The sequence below is a fragment of the Coregonus lavaretus genome (genome assembly GCF_964263955.1).
Source record: "Coregonus lavaretus genome assembly, chromosome: 2".
In the NCBI taxonomy this organism is placed as follows: Eukaryota; Metazoa; Chordata; class Actinopteri; order Salmoniformes; family Salmonidae; genus Coregonus; species Coregonus lavaretus.
The window spans coordinates 48992066-49012912 of record NC_139989.1 but is presented as its reverse complement, the minus strand read 5'-3'; the positions used below and the strand labels follow the sequence as shown (position 1 = coordinate 49012912).

The window sequence follows — 20847 nt, the reverse complement described above, 5'->3', positions numbered from 1 at the left end:
TTTAGCTAATAAAATTGAATGATAATGCAAAACTTTTATTTCAGTTTATATAGACATACCCAAAAGTAATTATTTGTCATGAGATTGCCATAAACAATAACTAGTAATGCTGCATAGTTCTAGAAAGGTCTGGAACTCACCTTTCTGGTAAAAATGTGTTAAAAGTTGCTGAAGTGTACTCATTTTTGAGGACAAGCTCAAGTATATAGTACAAATATTATTAAAATATTAAAAACCATATGATTTTTTTTATCCTATTCAGCTTAAGTGGGGGAATAGGGCTTGAAATGATTGAAATGCTTTCTAAATATAGTAACAATCAAATTATAAATGACTTACTATAAGATTTCACCTTTCTTATAACTGTAAAATAAATATGATCAATTTGGCCCCATTTCATATAACTAATGACAGAGGATTTTCTGCCTCCTCTGAACGATGCAGAGACACCATTCGAAAGTGGTCGTGTTTCAGTTCTTGACATTGGTGATTTAGGTTTATGTTGGCACTGAGTTCAGATAAACATTAAAAATAAAAAGCCATGAATAACGATTAATTAATTGCCCTTAATAAAAACAAATAGGTATCATGGTCCAAATCCAAATAAAGGGAAACGAGCTGGAAGTTCGCAGATTTTTGCATCCCTATTAGAGTGAGTTTAAAAAACAAAGTAAATGCCCTTGTAAATAATCTCCACCATTAGTTATAATTTTCAGGGAAGCTATTGTGCTCTATTGGGCATTGACTACAGTAGCACCAGTAATGTCTGACATGACGCCAGGCAGAATGCCTGGACTGTAAATCCACTGGCGAGTCAATCAGCATGTTAAACATTAGAGTTGTGTAGGGGAAAACGTCAGTAGAGGTTATTAAGAGCATAAATCATACTGCTTATTAGGTAGTTCTTTATGAGTTTTAGTTTAGAAAACGATCTCTCTGCAGAAGTGACAGTTACAGGGATGGTAAAAACAGCTTGATTGCCATAGCAACATCAGGGAAACTGGGCAGAAGGGAGTTGTGCCACTTTTGTAACATCTTTAATTGAGCCTCTCATTCTCCTTAATTGCCGGCCTCAAGATTTTACGGAAAGAGATTAACTGTATAGGAAGCTCTAGGGACAGGTCGTCTGGATACTGGACAGCCAATAAATTGGCAGATGCAAAAAGATTATCATCTTTAGCAGACAACAGTTCTTGAGGGCTTGAACAAATAAAGCTTTGCAATTTCGTTCATACTGGTGAACTGGCATTTGAGTTGTGTGGCTGCAATATCAACAGTCCCTTATCTCTGGTATATCTTGGCCTGCATCATTCAAGGCTAAGTTTAAATTGTGTGCAGCACAATGGACATATAATGCACAATGTCTCAGGAAAGACTGTCTGGGTTGGCAACCTGGATCTACAGTACAGGCTGTGGTGAAAACATTTGCTCACAAAAAAGGAGGACTTCAGGACAGCAGGGGAGTCTTTCAAAGTTGGATTTACCTTGAATATTGCAGCCCATTTGTGTAGGCTATTAGCCAGACAGCCAGACCCAGACCTATTAGCCAGACAGCCAGACCCAGACCTATTAGCCAGACAGCCAGACCCAGACCTATTAGCCAGACAGCCAGACCCAGACCTATTAGCCAGACAGCCAGACAGCCAGACCTATTAGCCAGACAGCCAGACCTATTAGCCAGACAGCCAGACAGCCAGACCTATTAGCCAGACAGCCAGACAGCCAGACCTATTAGCCAGACAGCCAGACAGCCAGACCCGCTGAGTTCAACAATAAAGAGTGGCTAAATGTATCCTCAAGCCTACTACTTTTTTTTTCATTGTTAGGCTATTTGATGTGTAATTCTTATAAAAAGTTTTATAAATAGCAGCTAAATACGGTATATAGTTAAAGATAGTACATTGCATATTGAAACAATCCCTAGTAAGCTAGTGTTTTGAGGGTGGACTGATTGTATTATTTTGCATTTGTGATGAGTGTGATGGAAAGGAGTCAGGCGCAGGAGGGTAATCACCGAATACAGAGTTTATTCCTTCGTAGACACACAAATGCGCTCAAATAGCAATCAACGAAACAGGCACAGGGGAAACTATCATCCCTGGCAAATACACTGTAACGGTAGAATCCAATAATACATAGGCACAGGGGGAAATCTACCCTGGCAACACAATGTTACGAGTAGCTCCACCGAGCTACACTACTCTCACAAATAACAATCACCCACAAGGACAAGGGGGCAGAGGGAACACTTATACACGGACTAATGAGGGGATTAGGACCAGGTGTGTGTGATTGACAAGACAAGACAAATGTGATGATGATGGGGCGGCAGTGGTTAGTAAGCCGGTGACGACGAACGAGGAGGGGAGGCAGCCTCGGCCGAAGTCGTGACAGCATTATTAGACTGGTTTTACGCACAACTTTCTATCCAATCTGGGAGAGAGTGTGAGGACGGCTCATGTCATGCAGGTTAAGGTAGCCTATAGAGGACAGTTGTATATTATAAAAAAATCTATTGGTAGCTGATTAGTATGCTGAAGATCATTTATTTTACAATCTGCAATGGTTGAATTTCCTACTGTAATTACATTATTGCCACGAGCCAGCAGTCTAAAAATGGCAGCATTGCGACTCCGTGTTTAGTTTCGTGAAATGTTAAGGTTAACATGAGAAAATGACGACCAAATAGGCCTACCAATAAACATTTAACCATTAGCTAAAGCAAAGCTAAACCCTGGCACCACAGAAAGCCTATCATCGATTCAATAGGCATGCAGCCGCATAGACCTTGTGGTCATGGCCGTCGTAGCCATGACCACCGCATTTGTTCACTGATATCCGCTTTTTTTTTAAATCTTTTTATTTTATTTTAATTTTTTACTTTTTCAGTCACATTCCTGAAGGCCAAGAAACAAACACTTAGCTTCCTAGTACATATAGAAATAAAAAAAGGACAAATAATTAATTTTTGGAGGGTTACTGTCAAAATGATGACATCGATGACAGGCGCATGGGCACCCAGAGATCGTGGGGCCCCCAGAGCTCGCCTTGCAGGGGTGTCTGGTATGCCAGTGTTCACAATGCCCACTTCCTGCTGGTAATGCTTTGTCAGCCGGAGCCAGGGGCTTATGTAACAGGTATTAGGTCTATGGTATATGCAGCAATATCTAGTAATGGATTAGGGATTAGGATAGATATCGCATGATGGATGACATTGCAGAGATTAATGGGTGGGTAGATGCCATTGGCTGTTATCTGCATCTGTCTGTCTGGATGGGTTGTGTAGTATATCAGGGATAATACTGTACACACTGGATGTCACCTACAGGGATTTAAACCTTGTATATCAATGTTGCTAGATAAAATGAATCAAACGGGTCAACGAGCATCCCTAATCCCAGTGTTCGATTTATTACACATCATGGAACATATAGACTGTATACTTTCTATGTCTTCCCTTCTCCCTAGGTGGTATACAAGCGGGCGGACATGGCCATTGGCTCGCTGACCATAAACGAAGAGCGCTCAGAAATTATTGACTTCTCCGTGCCGTTCGTGGAGACGGGGATCAGTGTGATGGTCGCCAGGAGCAACGGGACCGTCTCACCCTCTGCCTTTCTTGGTGAGCATGTTAAACCTGCTCATCTAAACAAACAAAACTTTTCTCCACAGAGATAACACCACTTGGCTTAAAAAAGTTTATTTTACCATCTGAAAACAGAAATGGCAAATGGTACTCTCTCTGGACAGAGTTTAGAACTCACAACTGAATTTATCGTACAACAAGCTGCCTCACACTTCAGAAACAGGAGATAGGCTCCTGCTCCTATGTGTGGTTCCGGTTCGCACAAGCCAAGAATCGTTCAAGGCTACGTTACTTACTTTAATACTTTAAAAAGAACATCCCTTTCAGAAGCTGCTGACAGTGTGTTACTATGGTAATACGATACCACATTGTCCTTGCCATTATCTAGCAAGCAGCTGTCAGAGCACATGGTTTCAATGATTGCTAGAAAGATGTTCTGATTCTTCTATAGGTGTTCTGATTCCTCTCTCCCCCTCCTCTGTAGAGCCCTACAGTCCGGCGGTGTGGGTGATGATGTTCTGATTCTTCTATAGGTGTTCTGATTCCTCTCTCCCCCTCCTCTGTAGAGCCCTACAGTCCGGCGGTGTGGGTGATGATGTTTGTGATGTGCCTAACGGTGGTAGCAGTCACAGTGTTTATCTTTGAGTACTGCAGCCCTGTGGGGTACAACCGCAGTCTGGTGAGCGCCAAGGGTGAGTGTCAGCTCCGACCACCTTTCCCTCTACCTCTACCCTCCCGTATCAGCAAAGGTAGAAAGTCACGGAAAAGTAGGTTGAAAGATCTCTATATCATATCACAGAAAATATTAAAATACATTGAAATGGAATGCAAACGCATGTTAGATACGCCCTCTCAGAATCCCATCTGTCTTTACCACAACCACCATCCTGTCTTCTCCAGATCCCGGAGGCCCCACCTTCACTATTGGGAAGTCAGTGTGGCTGCTGTGGGGCATCGTCTTCAACAACTCTGTCCCCATTGAGAACCCCAAGGGCACCACCAGCAAGGTCATGGTCCTGGTATGGGCCTTCTTCGCTGTCATCTTCCTGGCCTCCTACACTGCCAACCTGGCAGCCTTCATGATCCAGGAGCAATACACTGACACAGTCTCTGGACTGAGTGACAAAAAGGTAGGAGGATTCATCAGTCATTGGTGATTCTGTCTGTGTTCAGTCTTTGAAAGGGGGAGATAATTATGGACATACTGTAGTGTTTGATGTTAGGCTTAGGCAAAATATAGAGTGGCCTATTTTTGATGAGCAAACAGTGCCTGGCTGCGAACGGTTTGAGAGAATACAAATAACCACGGGCAGAGCCTCAATGTCACGACTGTGATTTTTCCACTCATAAAAAAAACATAATAGGATTCCCGGTGTCTGTGGTGAAATTAAATTTGATCCCTGAAGTCTTTAGGTGTGATGTCTGTGAAAATCCCCTGGATTGTACTACACCAGTGGATTTGCTGAGCCGCCAGTGATTATATATTCTAGTATTAACTTATGCATCTTTGTGTGGCCTGTGGAGGTGCTCTACACCAGTATTGACAAGGAAATCCTTGGACTTCACCCACCCATGTCACATGATCAGGGACACAAGTGGTATGCGTCTGCTCAGGCGACTGGCTGGCTTCCCCACAAAGCGCTGTGTCTCACTCAAGATCCTGGCCAACAGCCTCCTAAACAGGAAAATACAGGTTGGAAGGAGGGGCCACAGTTCAGTGGAGGACGCTCTCGCTTCCTTGGACCTGTATAAACTCGTGGAGGGGGAGTGGGAACAGGATATGCAAGAGAGAATGAGGGACCGAGACACAGGCACTCTCCCAGACCCCGCCACCTCAAACCACTACATGCAGGACCAGTACTGGCCAGAGGACTTGACCAATGACAGCCATTGAGAGAAGCCTGTGTAGGAGGGTTGATGGGGTAGAAGTAGGCCAGGGGTTTTAAGTAAAATGGTCCCAAGTTGGCAAGGGTGATACTAAATTCATCTGATCAGCTAATATTGCACACATACATGCTGGGAGCCACAGTTTCCACAGGGGATAAGGTCATGGCAACACGTCAAGTCGCTCAATGTCAAGAATGGCATCAGGAAAGGGAGTGAACTGTGAAAGGAAGGGGTAAATGCAATGACGAGGGATTTATTTTAAGGTATTGCAGCCGTATGTCTTTGTGTGTATGTAGAGCATGTCAAGTTTGACATGGTTAACTTACTACTTGGATAGTTAGAACAATGGCTGGAAGTCTATGGGTATCTGCTAGCTTACTAGCACATACCCATAGTGTCACGTTCGTCTGAAGGATTGGACCAATGCGCAGCGTTGCGAGTGAACATGATGACTTTATTAATCAAAGCAACCACAAAAAAAACAACAAAAAGACGATACGTGAAGTTCTATACTGAATACGACAAACAGCAACAAAGAAACAATAACCCACAACACAAAGGAGAAAACATACAGAATATATATGGCTCCCAATCAGAGATAACGAGCCGACAGCTGACACTCGTTACCTCCGATTGGGAGTCATCGACCAATCACCACATGACACAAACAAAATGAAACTCACCCATCCCCAACACCACCAAATGAAATACACCCAAACACATGAAAATGAACAACCCTGGCTCAATATAAACGTCCATAGAGCCAGAGTGTCACAGTACCCCCCCCTAAAGGTGCGAACTCCGGGCGCACCAACATCAGGACTAGGGGAGGGTCTGGGTGGGCGTCTGTCCATGGTGGCGGCTCTGGCCCCGGTCGTGATCCCCACCCCACCACAGTCACAACCTGCTTCGGTAGCCTCCTCCTAATGACCACCCTCCACCTAACCCCACCTGGACTAAGGGGCAACCCCGGACTAAGGGGCAGCATCGGCCTAAGGGGCAGCACCGGGATAAGGGGCAGCACCGGGATAAGGGGCAGCACCGGGCTAAGGGGCAGCACCGGACTAAGGGGCAGCACCGGACTACGGGGCAGTACCGGACTAAAGGGCAGTACAGGACTAAGGGGCAGCACCGGGCTAAGGGGCAGTACCGGACTCAGGGGCAGCACCGGACTAAGGGGCAGCACCGGGCTAAAGGGCAGCACCGGACTAAGGGGCAGCACCGGGCTAAGGGGCAGTACCTGACTAGATGGCGGACTCTGGCGGATCCTGGCGGGACGGCTCTGGCGGATCCTGGCGAGACGGCTCTGGCGGATCCTGGCGGGACGGCTCTGGCGGATCCTGGCTGGACGGCTCTGGCGGATCCTGGCTGGACGGCTCTGGCGGATCCTGGCTGGACGGCTCTGGCGGATCCTGGCTGGACGGCTCTGGCGGATCCTGGCTGGACGGCTCTGGCAGATCCTGGCTGGACGGCTCTGGCGGATCCTGGCTGGACGGCTCTGGCGGATCCTGGCTGGACGGCTCTGGCGGATCCTGGCTAGACGGTTCTGGCGGATCCTGGCTGGACAGCTCTGGCGGATCCTGGCTGGACGGCTCTGGCGGATCCTGGCTGGACGGCTCTGGCGGATCCTGGCTGGCTGACGGATCTGGCGGATCCTGGCGGGCTGACGGATCTGGCTGCTCATGGCTGGCTGACGGATCTGGCTGCTCATGGCTGGCTGACGGATCTGGCTGCTCATGGCTGGCTGACGGATCTGGCTGCTCATGGCTGGCTGACGGGTCTGGCTGCTCATGGCTGGCTGACGGGTCTGGCTGCTCATGGCTGGCTGACGGATCTGGCTGCTCATGGCTGGCTGACGGATCTGGCTGCTCATGGCTGGCTGACGGGTCTGGCTGCTCATGGCTGGCTGACGGATCTGGCTGCTCATGGCTGGCTGACGGATCTGGCTGCTCATGGCTGGCTGACGGATCTGGCTGCTCATGGCTGGCTGACGGATCTGGCTGCTCATGGCTGGCTGACGGGTCTGGCTGCTCATGGCTGGCTGACGGATCTGGCTGCTCATGGCTGGCTGACGGGTCTGGCTGCTCATGGCTGGCTGACGGATCTGGCTGCTCATGGCTGGCTGACGGGTCTGGCTGCTCATGGCTGGCTGACGGGTCTGGCTGCTCATGGCTGGTTGACAGATCTGGCTGCTCATGGCTGGCTGATGGTGCTGGCTGGGAGGCTGGCGGTGGAGGCGGACCCCAGCCTCGGATTGCAGTCATCACCTCCAGCAGGGCGGCTCCCATCTGCAGGAGCTGCTCTTTCTGGTTCCGAACCTGAGCTTCCAGTCTGATATGGGCTGCGTCGGCTCCTGCTGATTCCATAGCAGGTGTATGATTCTGTCTGGCGGAAGGCTCTAGCGGCTCCTGTCTGGCGGAAGGCACTAGCGGCTCCGATCTGGCGGACGGCTCTGAAGGCTCATGGCAGACGGGCGGCTTTGCAGGCTCAGTACAGACGGGCGGCTTATGCAGCGCTTGACAGACGGGCAGTTCAGACGCCATAGGGCCGACAGGCAGTTCAGGCGCCGTTGGGCAGACGGCCAGTTCAGGCGCCGTTGGGCAGACGGCAGACTCTGGCCGACTGGTGACGCACCCCGTAGGATTCGTGCGTGGAGCAGGAACAGGCCGGGCTGGGCTGGCGACGCGCACCTTATCCCTGGTGCGAGTGGCCGGAACAGGCCGGGCCGGGCTGGCGACGCACATCGTGGACCTGGTGCGTGGAGTAGGAACAGACCGGTCCGTACCGGGAACACCCACCACTGGCCTTAACTGGGGATCAAGAACGGACCGGACCAGACTGGGAACACACTTCAGTCTCTCATGCCGTGCCACAACAACTTCCCTCCCTCTACTCGCCAATGGCTCCCGTAATCCGATAGCCTTCTCTCCAGCTCTACCTGTGGCAGCCTCCTGCTGCCCAGGCGCCCAAGCCATGTGCCCCCCCAAAAAAATTTTTGGGGGAGTAACCACGGGCTTCCAGCCTCGACTCCGCGCTTCCTCTTCATACCACCTCCTCTCGGCTGCAGCTGCCTCCAGCTCTTCACGAGGGCGGTGATATTCCTCCTCATACCACCTCCTCTCGGCTGCAGCTGCCTCCAGCTCTTCACGAGGGCGGTGATATTCCTCCGGTTGTGCCCAAGGACCCTTTCCAGCCCGAATCTCCTCCCATGTCCAAAAGTCCTTAGGAGGCTTCCATAAATCCTGCGTAGGTAGGTCCTGTTGCCGCTTGTTACGCCGCTTGGTCCTCTTGTGGTGGGTTATTCTGTCACGTTCGTCTGAAGGATTGGACCAATGCGAAGCGTTGCGAGTGAACATGATGACTTTATTAATCAAAGCAACCACAAAAAAAACAACAAAAAGACTATACGTGAAGTTCTATACTGAATACGACAAACAGCAACAAAGAAACAATAACCCACAACACAAAGGAGAAAACATACAGAATATATATGGCTCCCAATCAGAGATAACGAGCCGACAGCTGACACTCGTTACCTCCGATTGGGAGTCATCGACCAATCACCACATGACACAAACAAAATGAAACTCACCCATCCCCAACACCACCAAATGAAATACACCCAAACACATGAAAATGAACAACCCTGGCTCAATATAAACGTCCATAGAGCCAGAGTGTCACACATAGACTTCCAGCCGTTGCGCTAACACTAGTTAGCATTGGTTTGCAAAACTACCTATAACTTCCTTCATACTGGACAGAGACATACAATTTTTATCTACGAGTTCATCGGACTCTGGGGAAGTAGATAAAATCCAGAAGTATCCCTTTAACTCACGATTTGTTAAAACTTGCTTGCATGAAATTACACCAGTATCTCCAGATAAGTCGGCAGGTAGCTTAGTGGTTAAGAGCGTTGTGCCAGTAACCGAAAGGTCGCTGGTTCTAATCCCCAAGCCGACTAGGTGAAAAATCTGTCGATGTGCCCTTGAGCAAGGCACTTAACCCTGATTGCTCCTGTAAGTCGCTCTGGATAAGAGCGTCTGCTAAATGACTAAAATGTAAATGTAAAATCCATGTTAAACCTTCAGTGCTAGAAATGATTTGTAGACTCTCTGCTTTGAGGCCACACCCGTCGCTATGGGCGGGCCATAGGGGGCCGGGCACGCCCCCAAAAATGCTTGTGCCCCCCACTTGAGGGAATTTATTATTAAATATACGTACTGTAGGCTAATAATAATTGTGCCCTGCCCTCCCATGCGTTTCATATGCCCCCCTTAAGACTGAGGTCTGGCGACGGGTCTGTTTGAGGCACTGAGGGATTAGAGAGGCATTTGAGGGAAAAGACCAAGCTGTCCACTGCTCATTAGAATTCCGGGAACTAATTTAATATTCTTCCCACATTATCCATCAGCTCTACTTTGTGAAAGAAAGACGAGAATCCATAAAGTGTCTTTTGACAGTGAGTCTACAGATTAAAACCAGGGCAGAATCCACAGAAGATCAGAGAGAATATCCAGACTGGACACTGCAGGTGGAACATTTAAATTGAGCTGTATGAACTCTAAAAAGTGACCTTCTCTGAAAGTGTTTCAAACAAGAGGCATGTTTGGAATACAAACTGGTTTAAGGACAGTAGCTGATGTTAATGTAGTGACGGATGATTGTTTCTCCTCTTGGGACTGTTAACTTCAGAGAGCCATGCATGGACACTATGGCCAAGACCTTTCCATTTCCTCATAGTGACATCATTTACAGATGGGCACCTCCCTCTTTAGACCATATCTGTGCTAGTCTCTCCTTTCTGTACAAGCTGTCAGATGTTAACAGATGTAAATGTAAATGTAAAATGTAAATGTAAGAATCCTATACACTTTACTTTGTCCAGCTAGACTCAAGCTCTATGGGTCAACCATCATCCATGCTTTTAGTCAGGGTTTTCACTGCTTCCCAACAGGCATTTACAACACAGAGCACTGTATGACATTCTGTGCCTTGGGGCACTATCACACTACTACAGTATTCCCTCATTCACATTGCAGCAGCATAACCTTGGTCTGTTGGGTGAGATGAGGAACACAGGCTGAGTATCCTAATGCAGCCAGTGTACAAGATACAGAACAAATCGGAACGAGGACAACACTCTGTCATCTCTCCAGCTCCTCCACCAGACAGCAGAGACGTGGGATGCATAAGACTGGCACCAAGGGTCTCATTAATTCATGTGAAATGGCTCAGAGGACATTTCTTTCATTCTGACAAGCCAAGGTTACTAGGAATTGTCGCTCACTGATGTATTTGCATTAATGAACAAGTACAATTTATTTCCAGTATATTGCACAGTCAGGGTATTCAAATGAATATGGTGCATTCTGCGTCAAAGGGGCCTGGCAAAATAAGGAGAAATTATGAATTTTTATTACAGTCAAGGGGGAAGAAGTATTTTTCTAATTCTCTGGAAAGCATGGCCTGGACTTAATTTATGTTCATTGTGCCCTCTAATCATCGAATTAGATGTGGAAATTAACAGGGAGAAGAATTATGGTGAGGGTAACCTTAGCTGACCAGATAATTGAGTGAACAGCACTTGAGGGTACAGGCAGATATCAAATAGACGGCGGTCTAGTGGAGTCAAGGACAAGGTGATCAGTGTCATTGTGTTTGTTTCTTTGAGGTTTATATTCACGCCTCTGGGTTTGCTTGGCACATCATACACTCTTAGAAAAAAAGTGCTATCTAGAACCTAAAAGGGTTCTTCGGCTGTCCCCATAGGATAACCCTTTGAAGAACCCTTTTTGGTTCCAGGTAGAACCCACTTGGTTCCAGGTAGAACCATTTTGAGTTCCATGTAGAACCCTTTCCACAGAGGGTTCTACACGGAACCCAAAATAGTAATTCTACCTGTAACCAAAAATGGTTCTCCTATGGGGACAGCCGAAGAACCCTTTTGGAACCCTTTTTTCTAAGAGTGTATAGAAAGGGTTGAGACATCAGATCTTAGGAGAGGGTGGAAGAAAAATATATAAAATATTATTACTTAATATGCAAGTATGTCAATGTATTTGATATTTTAAAAAATGAATGACAGAATGAATAGTGCCTGTATTCTTCCTAGACATGTTGTGTATCCTATTCAACTTTTTTCTTGTTCATGCATTTATAATTCAACCTTTTACATTTCCAAAACAGTTCCAGAAGCCACAGGAGCAGTATCCACCGTTTCGTTTTGGTACGGTCCCAAACGGAAGCACAGAGAGGAACATCCGGAGCAACTACCCTGAGATGCATGCCCACATGGTCAAATACAACCAGAAGGGTGTGGAGGATGCCCTCAACAGCCTCAAATCAGGGTAACACTCTGTAAATAATAATTATACAGTCAGTGGCAGAAAACAGACATCAGTGTAATAAATTGTAAAATGTCTAAGCAAATATTTTGTGTTTGATTAAATTATAATTCATTAGATAAGTTATTACATGGTAATTAAATAGTAATTAAAAATACATTTGGCTGTCATTGCATTTTCCCACAAGATAAATCCCTATTCTTATCTATAGGAAACTGGATGCCTTCATCTACGACGCTGCTGTGCTGAACTACATGGCGGGTAAAGACGAGGGCTGTAAGCTGGTGACCATCGGCAGTGGGAAGGTCTTTGCCACCACTGGCTATGGCATCGCCTTGCAGAAGGAGTCCCGATGGAAACGTCCCATAGACCTGGCCCTGCTCCAGTTCCTAGCTGATGGTAAATTACAATTAACCCTGTGTGGAGTGGGAGGGGCGGCTAACTGCAAATCTTAGCTGTACTTATCCCTTTAGGTCCCAAATACTCCCAAATTGTCCCATTTGCTAAACTGATTAACTGGCCATTAATGGTAAAAAATGCGTCCCTCACACAAGCAAGCTAGGATAGGCCCGCAGAGCCTCGAGATTAGAAAAAACTAAACTTCAATGAAAATACTGGCGTACATTGCACCATGGATCGCTCAGAGGTACTGTAACATAGAGTTTTGACTGTGATCCAGGGAACAACAAGTGTAAAATGCTGTGTCAGGGTGTGTCGAGGGGAGTGATGAGGGTGTGAGATTGGCATTGACACACAATGACAGCAACCAGCGCAAGAGTATTTTAATGAACACCTTTGAGCCTCCCTGTGTTCTGTTCTTCCCCGCTCGCTGCAGGTGACACACAGAAGCTGCAAACAGTGTGGCTCACAGGGATCTGTCGTAATGAGAAGAAGGAGGTGATGAGCAGTAAGTTGGATATAGACAACATGGCAGGCGTCTTCTACATGCTGCTGGTGGCCATGGGGCTCAGTCTCCTGGTGTTCAGCTGGGAACATCTGCTCTACTGGAAGCTGAGACACTCAGTACGCAAGTCTGAACGCCTCGACTTCCTGCTCGCCATCAGCAGGGTAAGTGTGGCTGACCCTTCTTCCGAGGGACAGGGGTGGAAAGGGTACATAGGCCTAATGTATAGGGATTTACAGTACACACTGAGGCATGTCTTAGATTGCGAAGGCATTGGGTTCTGCAGAGAGAATGTGGTCCAATCACCATGGGAAAGTTGATCTGTTAATCTAAGCTACAAAACAGTCTAAGAAACCATAAAATGTGTTGTTTCTCTTTTCACAATCACAGCAGAAATAATGTTCTACTTGCTGACCATAAAGTTCTCAGTCATCCTTTGATTTTTGCCTCACAGTAATGCTTGGGAAATATTGTCAAAGCTGTACATGATCAGGATATTTCAAGGGCATTAAAATAAAAAATTATACTAAAATAAAAATGAGTAAAAAGCCATAAAAGGACTTGGAGACTGTGCAATATTGTTACGGTCGTGATCCGTCTGAAATTGAATTTAAATAGGCCCATTAACAAGCCATCTCAGTGTTGACAGTGGTGAGGTGAGATTAAGCATTCTAGACTGAGACCCAATTTGAAAGTAAAATAAAGCGGGCTGAATAAAAATTGGGAAACTAATTTAGCAAGTGCATGGTCAGCTGCTGCTTATTCATTTACTGTCTTGCGCTGTTTTTTGTGTTTAACACCGACCTGAATGCATACAAGCTTTCAAAACACAACAAACTGTCGATAAATTATTTTGGACAATCCTGAATCTAATTTTGCTTTCACACTTCTCTATGTAATTGTCTTCACTTCATTGGTCAGACAGGTTAATAGAAATTGTATTTGCTCAAAGTGAATATCATCAACACAAGCAATAATGTTTTCAAAAGTCATGATTAGAAACAGTGGCCAAAGATAATTAACACCTGTGGGATTTCATCTTGTCAAACTACATGTAGGGTGAGAAATGTTGATCTGTTCCAAAACCTGACAAGGCTGATGGATGCTAATCTCCTCCTCCTTCCCTATGTCTCTGCAGGGAATCTACAGCTGCTTTAACGGTGTGGAGGACTCTGACCGCAACGGGAACCTGCAGAACCCTGATGTCACCACCAACTACACCCAGGCCAACATGCTGAAGATGCTGCAGACAGCCAAGGACATCGTGTCCTCGACCAGAGTGGAGAACTCCCTGGACAATGCCACCAAGACCATAGAGAACTGGAGCCGCCGTGGAGCCGACAATGTGCGGGTTGGCCTGCCGCCCCGGGTAGCAACCACTATAGACATGGGCCACAGCCACCTGCCCTACATCTCCAGCATCACGGACAACCACTCGCCCTACACCCAGAGGGCACTCGCGCCCACCTTCCCCATCCACTACTCAGACAGCGCCACCCAGCCCCTGCTGGACAAATCCAGGGTGGTGACGCGGCCTACCCCACTCCGCTACACCCTGCCGGCCCGCGGAAGCCACCACTTCTACGAGAGGACCCTACCCATCTCCAGCCTCAGCAGCCCCCACATCGCCATGAGGGACCCTGCTCCCCCCAGCACCTCTACCCACAACCCACACCCCCACCCCCACCACAGCAGCAGGCTGTATGTGGAGAGCCAGCCCCGGCACCCCACCTCCCCGTTTGTCCCCTACAGAGAGTTCCAGGTGCCTGACATCTACGTGGAACACCACAAGGGGCCCCTGGGAAGGAAGTTCAGCTACCCCCCTGACCACATTGGCAGCAAGAAGAGGTCCCACAGCTATGTGTTTTCTGAGGCCCAAGACACCAGGGGGAGGAACGACTACGATGAGCCCACCTCCTGTCTGGCTGAGCTGAGGGCCAACCACCTCCTGAACAACCACGCCCCTTCTGCACCAAACATGGCCTGCATGGGGGGCCACTACCCCAGCGGCAGCGCCAGCTGCAACTCCTGCATGAAGCCCTACCTGGAGCCTGAAATGGAGGATGTGCCCCTGCTGGGGAAGGACAAGGTCAATCGCCGGGCGTCTTTTCTCAAGGCCACCTGGAGCAGTGACAGGATCCGCCAGCTGGACGAGAAGCCCTCCACCTCCACTATGCCCGATCTGTTCCCCCGCGTAGTTGTGGCCAACCCCAAGCCCCACAAGCTGTACGGTAGCCAGGGGAACAACCTGTGCTACCCCCTGGCCGCTGAGCCTGCCTACCTAGACCCGGCCCATATGCGGTCCTACCCCTACAAGCAGCAGAAGCTCAAGTGCTCCCAGTCCACCCGGCTGCCATCCTACAGGGAGGCCATCCTACAGAACGCAGCCGCTCTGCGGCGCTCCTCCTCCACTGTGGTGCACAGACACTACTCCACCTACCTGAATTCGTACACAGACCTGCCTGTATACGTGGGGCCGCTGCCCCAGGGCCCCGGGCAGTTCTACGACAAGGACATGTGCCACCTGTTCCCCTGTTCAAGCCACTGCCCCGACAACAATGCCCTGGTGCCCCGTATGGGGGACCGGCAGGTGGTGTACCAGAACAATATGTTTGGGGGCTATGAGGGCGCGGTGGGGCGGTCACGGGAGGAGCTCCCCCTGCCTGCATCTGGGAGCAGGGATCGGAGGCAGGTCCTGGTGGCCAGAAGAGTCAAGAGTCCCTATGTGCCAAAGCCCTGGGGCAGGGTATCCAGTCTGGAGTCTGAGGTCTGAGCTCCAAGCCCCTCCCCCTCCATACCTGGATGGACTATCCCTCCCTCTGGGGAGGGGAAAGCCTACCTGGGGGCGGCCCCCTCAGCCTTTGGTTTAGGCAAAAACAAATGAAGTAGCTACCAATATGGATGACTTGAGAGTGTTTACTCAGTCCAATAATATCCTTGGCTGCCGTCCGGGATAGAGAGGACACTGACAGGCCGTTACTGCTGGGACTTTGTTAAGTAAACATTAAGCGATAAGAAAAGAGAAGACAACGTTGAATAGTATTTAATACCTTCAAATTTAACCTGTTGATTGTTATTTCAAATATTTTTAAATGCTGTCTTAGTGTGAGAGAGAGAGAGAGAGACCTGGATGACAATACACTGTAGCCGCTCACTCAGTTTAGACACATTTTACTTTTCTTTTCAACCATTTCGGTATCCTTCCATTTAAATTTAGACACATATAATAAAGATAATACTTTTGTGATCAAACCACAGAAATGTCTTCCACGACTTTTGTAAGTCCATGAGCTCTAGGGAAAGCTGTCTGTTCGAGGCTTTTTGGCTCTGGTGGTCACTGATGTAATTTGACTTGGATTTTAAAAGGGAAACATTTAAATTATCATCTGTATTTCCATTGTTACACTACTCTTTAATAAACGACAAGGCCACCTCAAGGGCCTTTTGGAATTGTCTATATTTTCCATTTCTCACAGTGTATCTGAGTAAAACTCCACATATGGTTTGTAATCCCAGCAGTATGGAATAGCAGGTCAGGTCCTAGGACTCTAGATGTTTGTGTCTGCTTCAGTTCATTAAGTGGGCCACCTCTGTTGACTCATCCAGAAAGGTCACTGGATATCAGATCCACTAGACAGCGCTGTGTTCAGTCCACATGCTGACAATAGGGCAGACAAGTCAACTACAGCTCCTTAAAGACAAGAACACATTTGTATTTTACTAACCCCACATAATCTGTTCAGAAACTGTGATATGGCATCAATCTATCAAATCACTGTATGAGTATTCTGCTAAACATCGTAAATTCATTTTAAAAAGATGAAGGGGAATAGAAACATGTTCAGTTAGGTCACAAATCCAAACAGAGGCTTTGAATGATCTATATGACCAGGATGGCCATGCTATTGTCTGAGCAGTGTTACCTGTGACAGTAGTTAAATATTCCCTCAAGGCTCATCTTGGGATTCCACTCACTGACATTAGCCTATCAGTGATTCTGCCAACACGCGCACACACACACACACACACACACACACATCAACACCTTACTTTACTTACTTACCAATGACTAGGGGGAGCTTTGGCACACCACAGCCTCCCTCAGAACAGCCTCAATTCGTCGGGGCATGGACTCTACAAGGTGTCTAAAGAGTTCCACAGGGATGCTGGCCCATGTTGACTCTAAAGCATCCCACAGTTGTGTCAAGTTGGCTGGATGTCCTTTGGGTGGTGGACCATTCTTGATACACAAGGGAAACTGTTGAGCATGAAAAACCTAGCAGTGTTGCAGTTCTTGACACAAACCGGTGTGCCTGGCACCTACTACCATACCCTGTTCAAAGGCACTTAAATCCTATGTCTTGCCCATTCACCCTCTGAATGGCACATATATACAATCCATGTCTCAATTGTCTCAAGGCTTAAAAATCCTTCTTTAACCTGTCTCCTCCCCTTCATCTACACTTATTGAAGTGGATTTAACAAGTGACATCAATAAGGGATCATAGCTTCCACTTGGATTCACCTGGTCAGTCTACGTCATGGAAAGAGCAGGTGTTCTTAATGTTCTGTACACTCAGTGTATATAACATTTTTGCTTGTGTATTCTACTATTCTAACCCTTAACATTAAGTTGAGACCCCGACTGAGTCCCCCCCAAATAAATATATATATATATACTACCGTTCAAAAGTTTGGGGTCACTTAGAAATGCGACATCAAAACTATGAAATAACACATATGGAATCATGTAGTAACCAAAGAAGTGTTAAACAAATCAAAATATATTTTATATAAGTAGCCACCCTTTACCTTGATGACAGCTTTGCACACTCTTGGCATTCTCTCAACCAGCTTCATGAGGTAGTCACCTGGAATGCATTTCAATTAACAGGTGTGCCTTGTTAAAAGTTAATTTGTGGAATTTATTTCCTTCTTAATGCGTTTGAGCCAATCAGTTGTGTTGTGACAAGGTAGGGGTGGTATACAGAAGATAGCCCTATTTGGTAAAAGACCAAGACCATATTATGGCAAGAACAGCTCAAATAAGCAAAGAGAAACGACAGTCCATCATTACTTTAAGACATGAAGGTCAGTAAATCCAGAAAATGTCAACTTTTAAAGTTTCTTCAAGTGCAGTTGCAAAAACCAACAAGCGCTATGATGAAACTGTCTCTCACAGGAAAGGAAGACCCAGAGTTACCTCTGCTGCAGAGGATAAGTTCATTAGAGTTAACTGCACCTCAGATTGCAGCCCAAATAAATGCTTCACAGAGTTCAAGTAACAGACACATCTCAACATCAACTGTTCAGAGGAGACTGCGTGAATCAGGCCTTCATGGTCGAATTGCTGCAAAGAAACCACTACTAAAGGACACCAATAAGAAGAAGAGACTTTCTTGGGCCAAGACACACGAGCAATGGACATTAGACCGGTGGAAATCAGTCCTTTGGTCTGATGAGTCCAATTTTTAGATTTTTGGTTCCAACCGCCGTGTCTTTGTGAGACGCAGAGTAGGTGAGCGGATGATCCCCGCATGTGTGGCACTGTCTGTGATTTATTTAGAATTGAAGGCACACTTAACCAGCATGGCTACCACAGCATTCTGCAGCGATATGCCATCCCATCTGGTTTGCGCTTAGTGGGACTATCATTTGTTTTTCAACAGGACAATGACCCAACACACCTCCAGGCTGTGTAAGGGCTACTTTACCAAGGAGGAGAGTAATGGAGTGCTGCATCAGATGACCTGGCCTCCACAATCACCCGACCTCAACCCAAATGAGATGGTTTGGGATGAGTTGGACCGCAGAGTGAAGGAAAAGCAGCCAACAAGTGCTCAGCATATGTGGGAACTCCTTCAAGACTGTTGGAAAAGCATTCCTCATGAAGCTGGTTGAGAGAATGCCAAGAGTGTGCAAAGCTGTCATCAAGGCAACGGGTGGCTACTTTGAAGAATCTAAAATCTAAAATATATTTTGATTTGTGTAACACTTTTTTGGTTACTACATGATTCCATATGTGTTATTTCATAGTTTTGATGTCTTCACTACTATTCTACAATGTAGAAAATAGTAGAAATAAAGAAAAACCCTTGAATGAGTAGGTGTGTCCCAACTTTTGACTGGTACTGTATATATTTAGGGGGGACTCAGTCGGGGTCTCAACTTAATGTTGAGGGTTAGAATAGTAGAATACACAAGCTGCAATTTTCCAATTTCCAAATTCACTAAGACTATGGCAAAATGAGTAGAATTGCAGGAAACTTGCTGTAAAATTGCAAAATCTTCTCTCTGCCCCATGGGAAAATGTGTAGAATTGCAGAAAACTTTCTTTAAAACTGCAACATTGTCTCTATGCCCATTAGCAAAATGTGTAGAATTGCAGGATATTAACTCTAAAATTTGAATTTATCAAGAGGGTGGCCTCTAAAATGTTTTGCTTGCAAGGTAGAGGGGCCCCCCAACAAAATGTAACTTAGGCTAGGGCCGGCTCTGACTGCATGTGTGGGTATGGATGTGGGCACACAGACCCGCGAGCCACTGCGGCCCCTCAAGGAGTATAGATTTCTTGTGGCCCCCACCCACATCAAAGTTGCACATCCCTGGGCTAAGGGCTAGATTCAATCTGTAGGGCTGAAGATCAGATCTGTAGTGCGATTGAAATTGAAAGGTAATTTCTGATTGAGTTTTCAATGCGGGAACATTGCTTTTAAATTTATATCGTGCTGTGGCGCAGGTCTTCAGCGCTACGGATTTAATCAAGCCCTAACAAACACTGCTCGAGTTTGTTGCAATACGTGCTTGCCTGAGTGTTTGTCTGAATTGCCAAGAGACAAAGCTATACATTATAAAGAGAGGATGAGACATTTTGGAGAAGCATTTATGTATTCCCTCCCAGGCCGAGGCCAGCAGAATGGATGGGGAAGCCGGGTGATTGCAGTAGTTGATAAATGATTCAACACATACAGATAAAATATCAAAGGGAGAGGCCAACTGGCTCTGTCCAAAATACACAACAAGTATCACACCTCACATGCAATCGCATGCTAGAGAAATTAGAACCATTTAAAAGTTGTGGCAGTGTGTGTGCCGTCAACAGCTTTTGACATTGCAGCGGAAATGTAAAACTATGAAATATGGTCATTTCTCTGCTAGTTCAATTAAGTCACAGGTGTTTTTATAATACGTGAGAGTGAATTTTAAGATAGTAATGGAAAACTATTGTCTAGTAAAACACATTATTATTCAACAATAGGTATTATGTATTCAAGATACTGTATGAAAGATTCCACTGTATACAGTACAATACAAAGAGGGAGAATCAAGTTGTGCTATTGAGGCAATACTTCTGAAGGTCTTTAGGTGAACATCTTATCTACTGCTAAAGCTCTTGGGATCCCTTCACTGATATCACTGAGCGATGAGTGCTTTTCAGCAAGGCCAAATATCATTGAAACGTGATTTCTAATTCAACTAAGAGAGATTAATGCCTTCAGCACTTAATAAGTGTGAGAAACGCATCACAGCTGAATAAAACCCTTTCAAGTTCCCCAAAATGAACCTTTTCAGAGCAATGTAGGGACTCTTTCAGCATGCTCGCTGCTCAAACCAATCTTTTTCATTTCACACAGTAATTAATGACTAATTCTGTGATCTGCGTACTTTGTAATGTAACAAATGTGCTCCCTCTCGCTCTCCTTCTTGAAATGTTGAAATTCACCAGGGGTAGGCATACAAAGGCAGCCGATGCCCGCCAATTCATTTCTCAGAATTACCACATAAATATAGGACAAGATTATATCCAACCTGAGGGAATATTTTATGAATACAATTTCACTCTTGATTCCTTCAGCATGGTGCTACATATTTTACTGTTCACTCAAGCCCGGATCGAAAATAAATAAATAAATAGATGATGCCTGAAGCACTCCTGATGTACAGCTGTAGTCAGAGAAAATCCAAGGTCTATTATCTATCTGTTCTTCATGCACAGTTACTTTAGAGGGCATTCAAAACAGGTTTTTCATTCTGTGAGAGTTGCAGCAAACCCTAACCCCCTTATCCTATGGCAAATGGGTTTGATTCTGCCTTAGCCCTACCCTCACCCCATCCTATCC

At 46.4% G+C, this 20847-nt stretch overlaps 1 protein-coding gene across 1 annotated transcript in view; it reads left to right on the top strand.

Annotated features, from left to right (window-relative positions):
- The window catches only part of LOC311149265 (glutamate receptor ionotropic, NMDA 2C-like), a gene marked incomplete at both ends in the record, with an annotated part of 49439 nt that extends 33939 nt beyond the window's left edge, over positions 1 to 15500 (top strand). The window contains 7 exons of the mRNA XM_084186378.1: positions 3469 to 3622; positions 4153 to 4278; positions 4487 to 4716; positions 11666 to 11826; positions 12035 to 12222; positions 12659 to 12891; positions 13866 to 15500. Of these exons, the coding sequence (XP_084042504.1) occupies positions 3469 to 3622; positions 4153 to 4278; positions 4487 to 4716; positions 11666 to 11826; positions 12035 to 12222; positions 12659 to 12891; positions 13866 to 15500 (2727 nt within the window). The remainder of the gene's footprint in view (positions 1 to 3468; positions 3623 to 4152; positions 4279 to 4486; positions 4717 to 11665; positions 11827 to 12034; positions 12223 to 12658; positions 12892 to 13865) is intronic.
- Positions 15501 to 20847: the final 5347 nt, after the last annotated feature.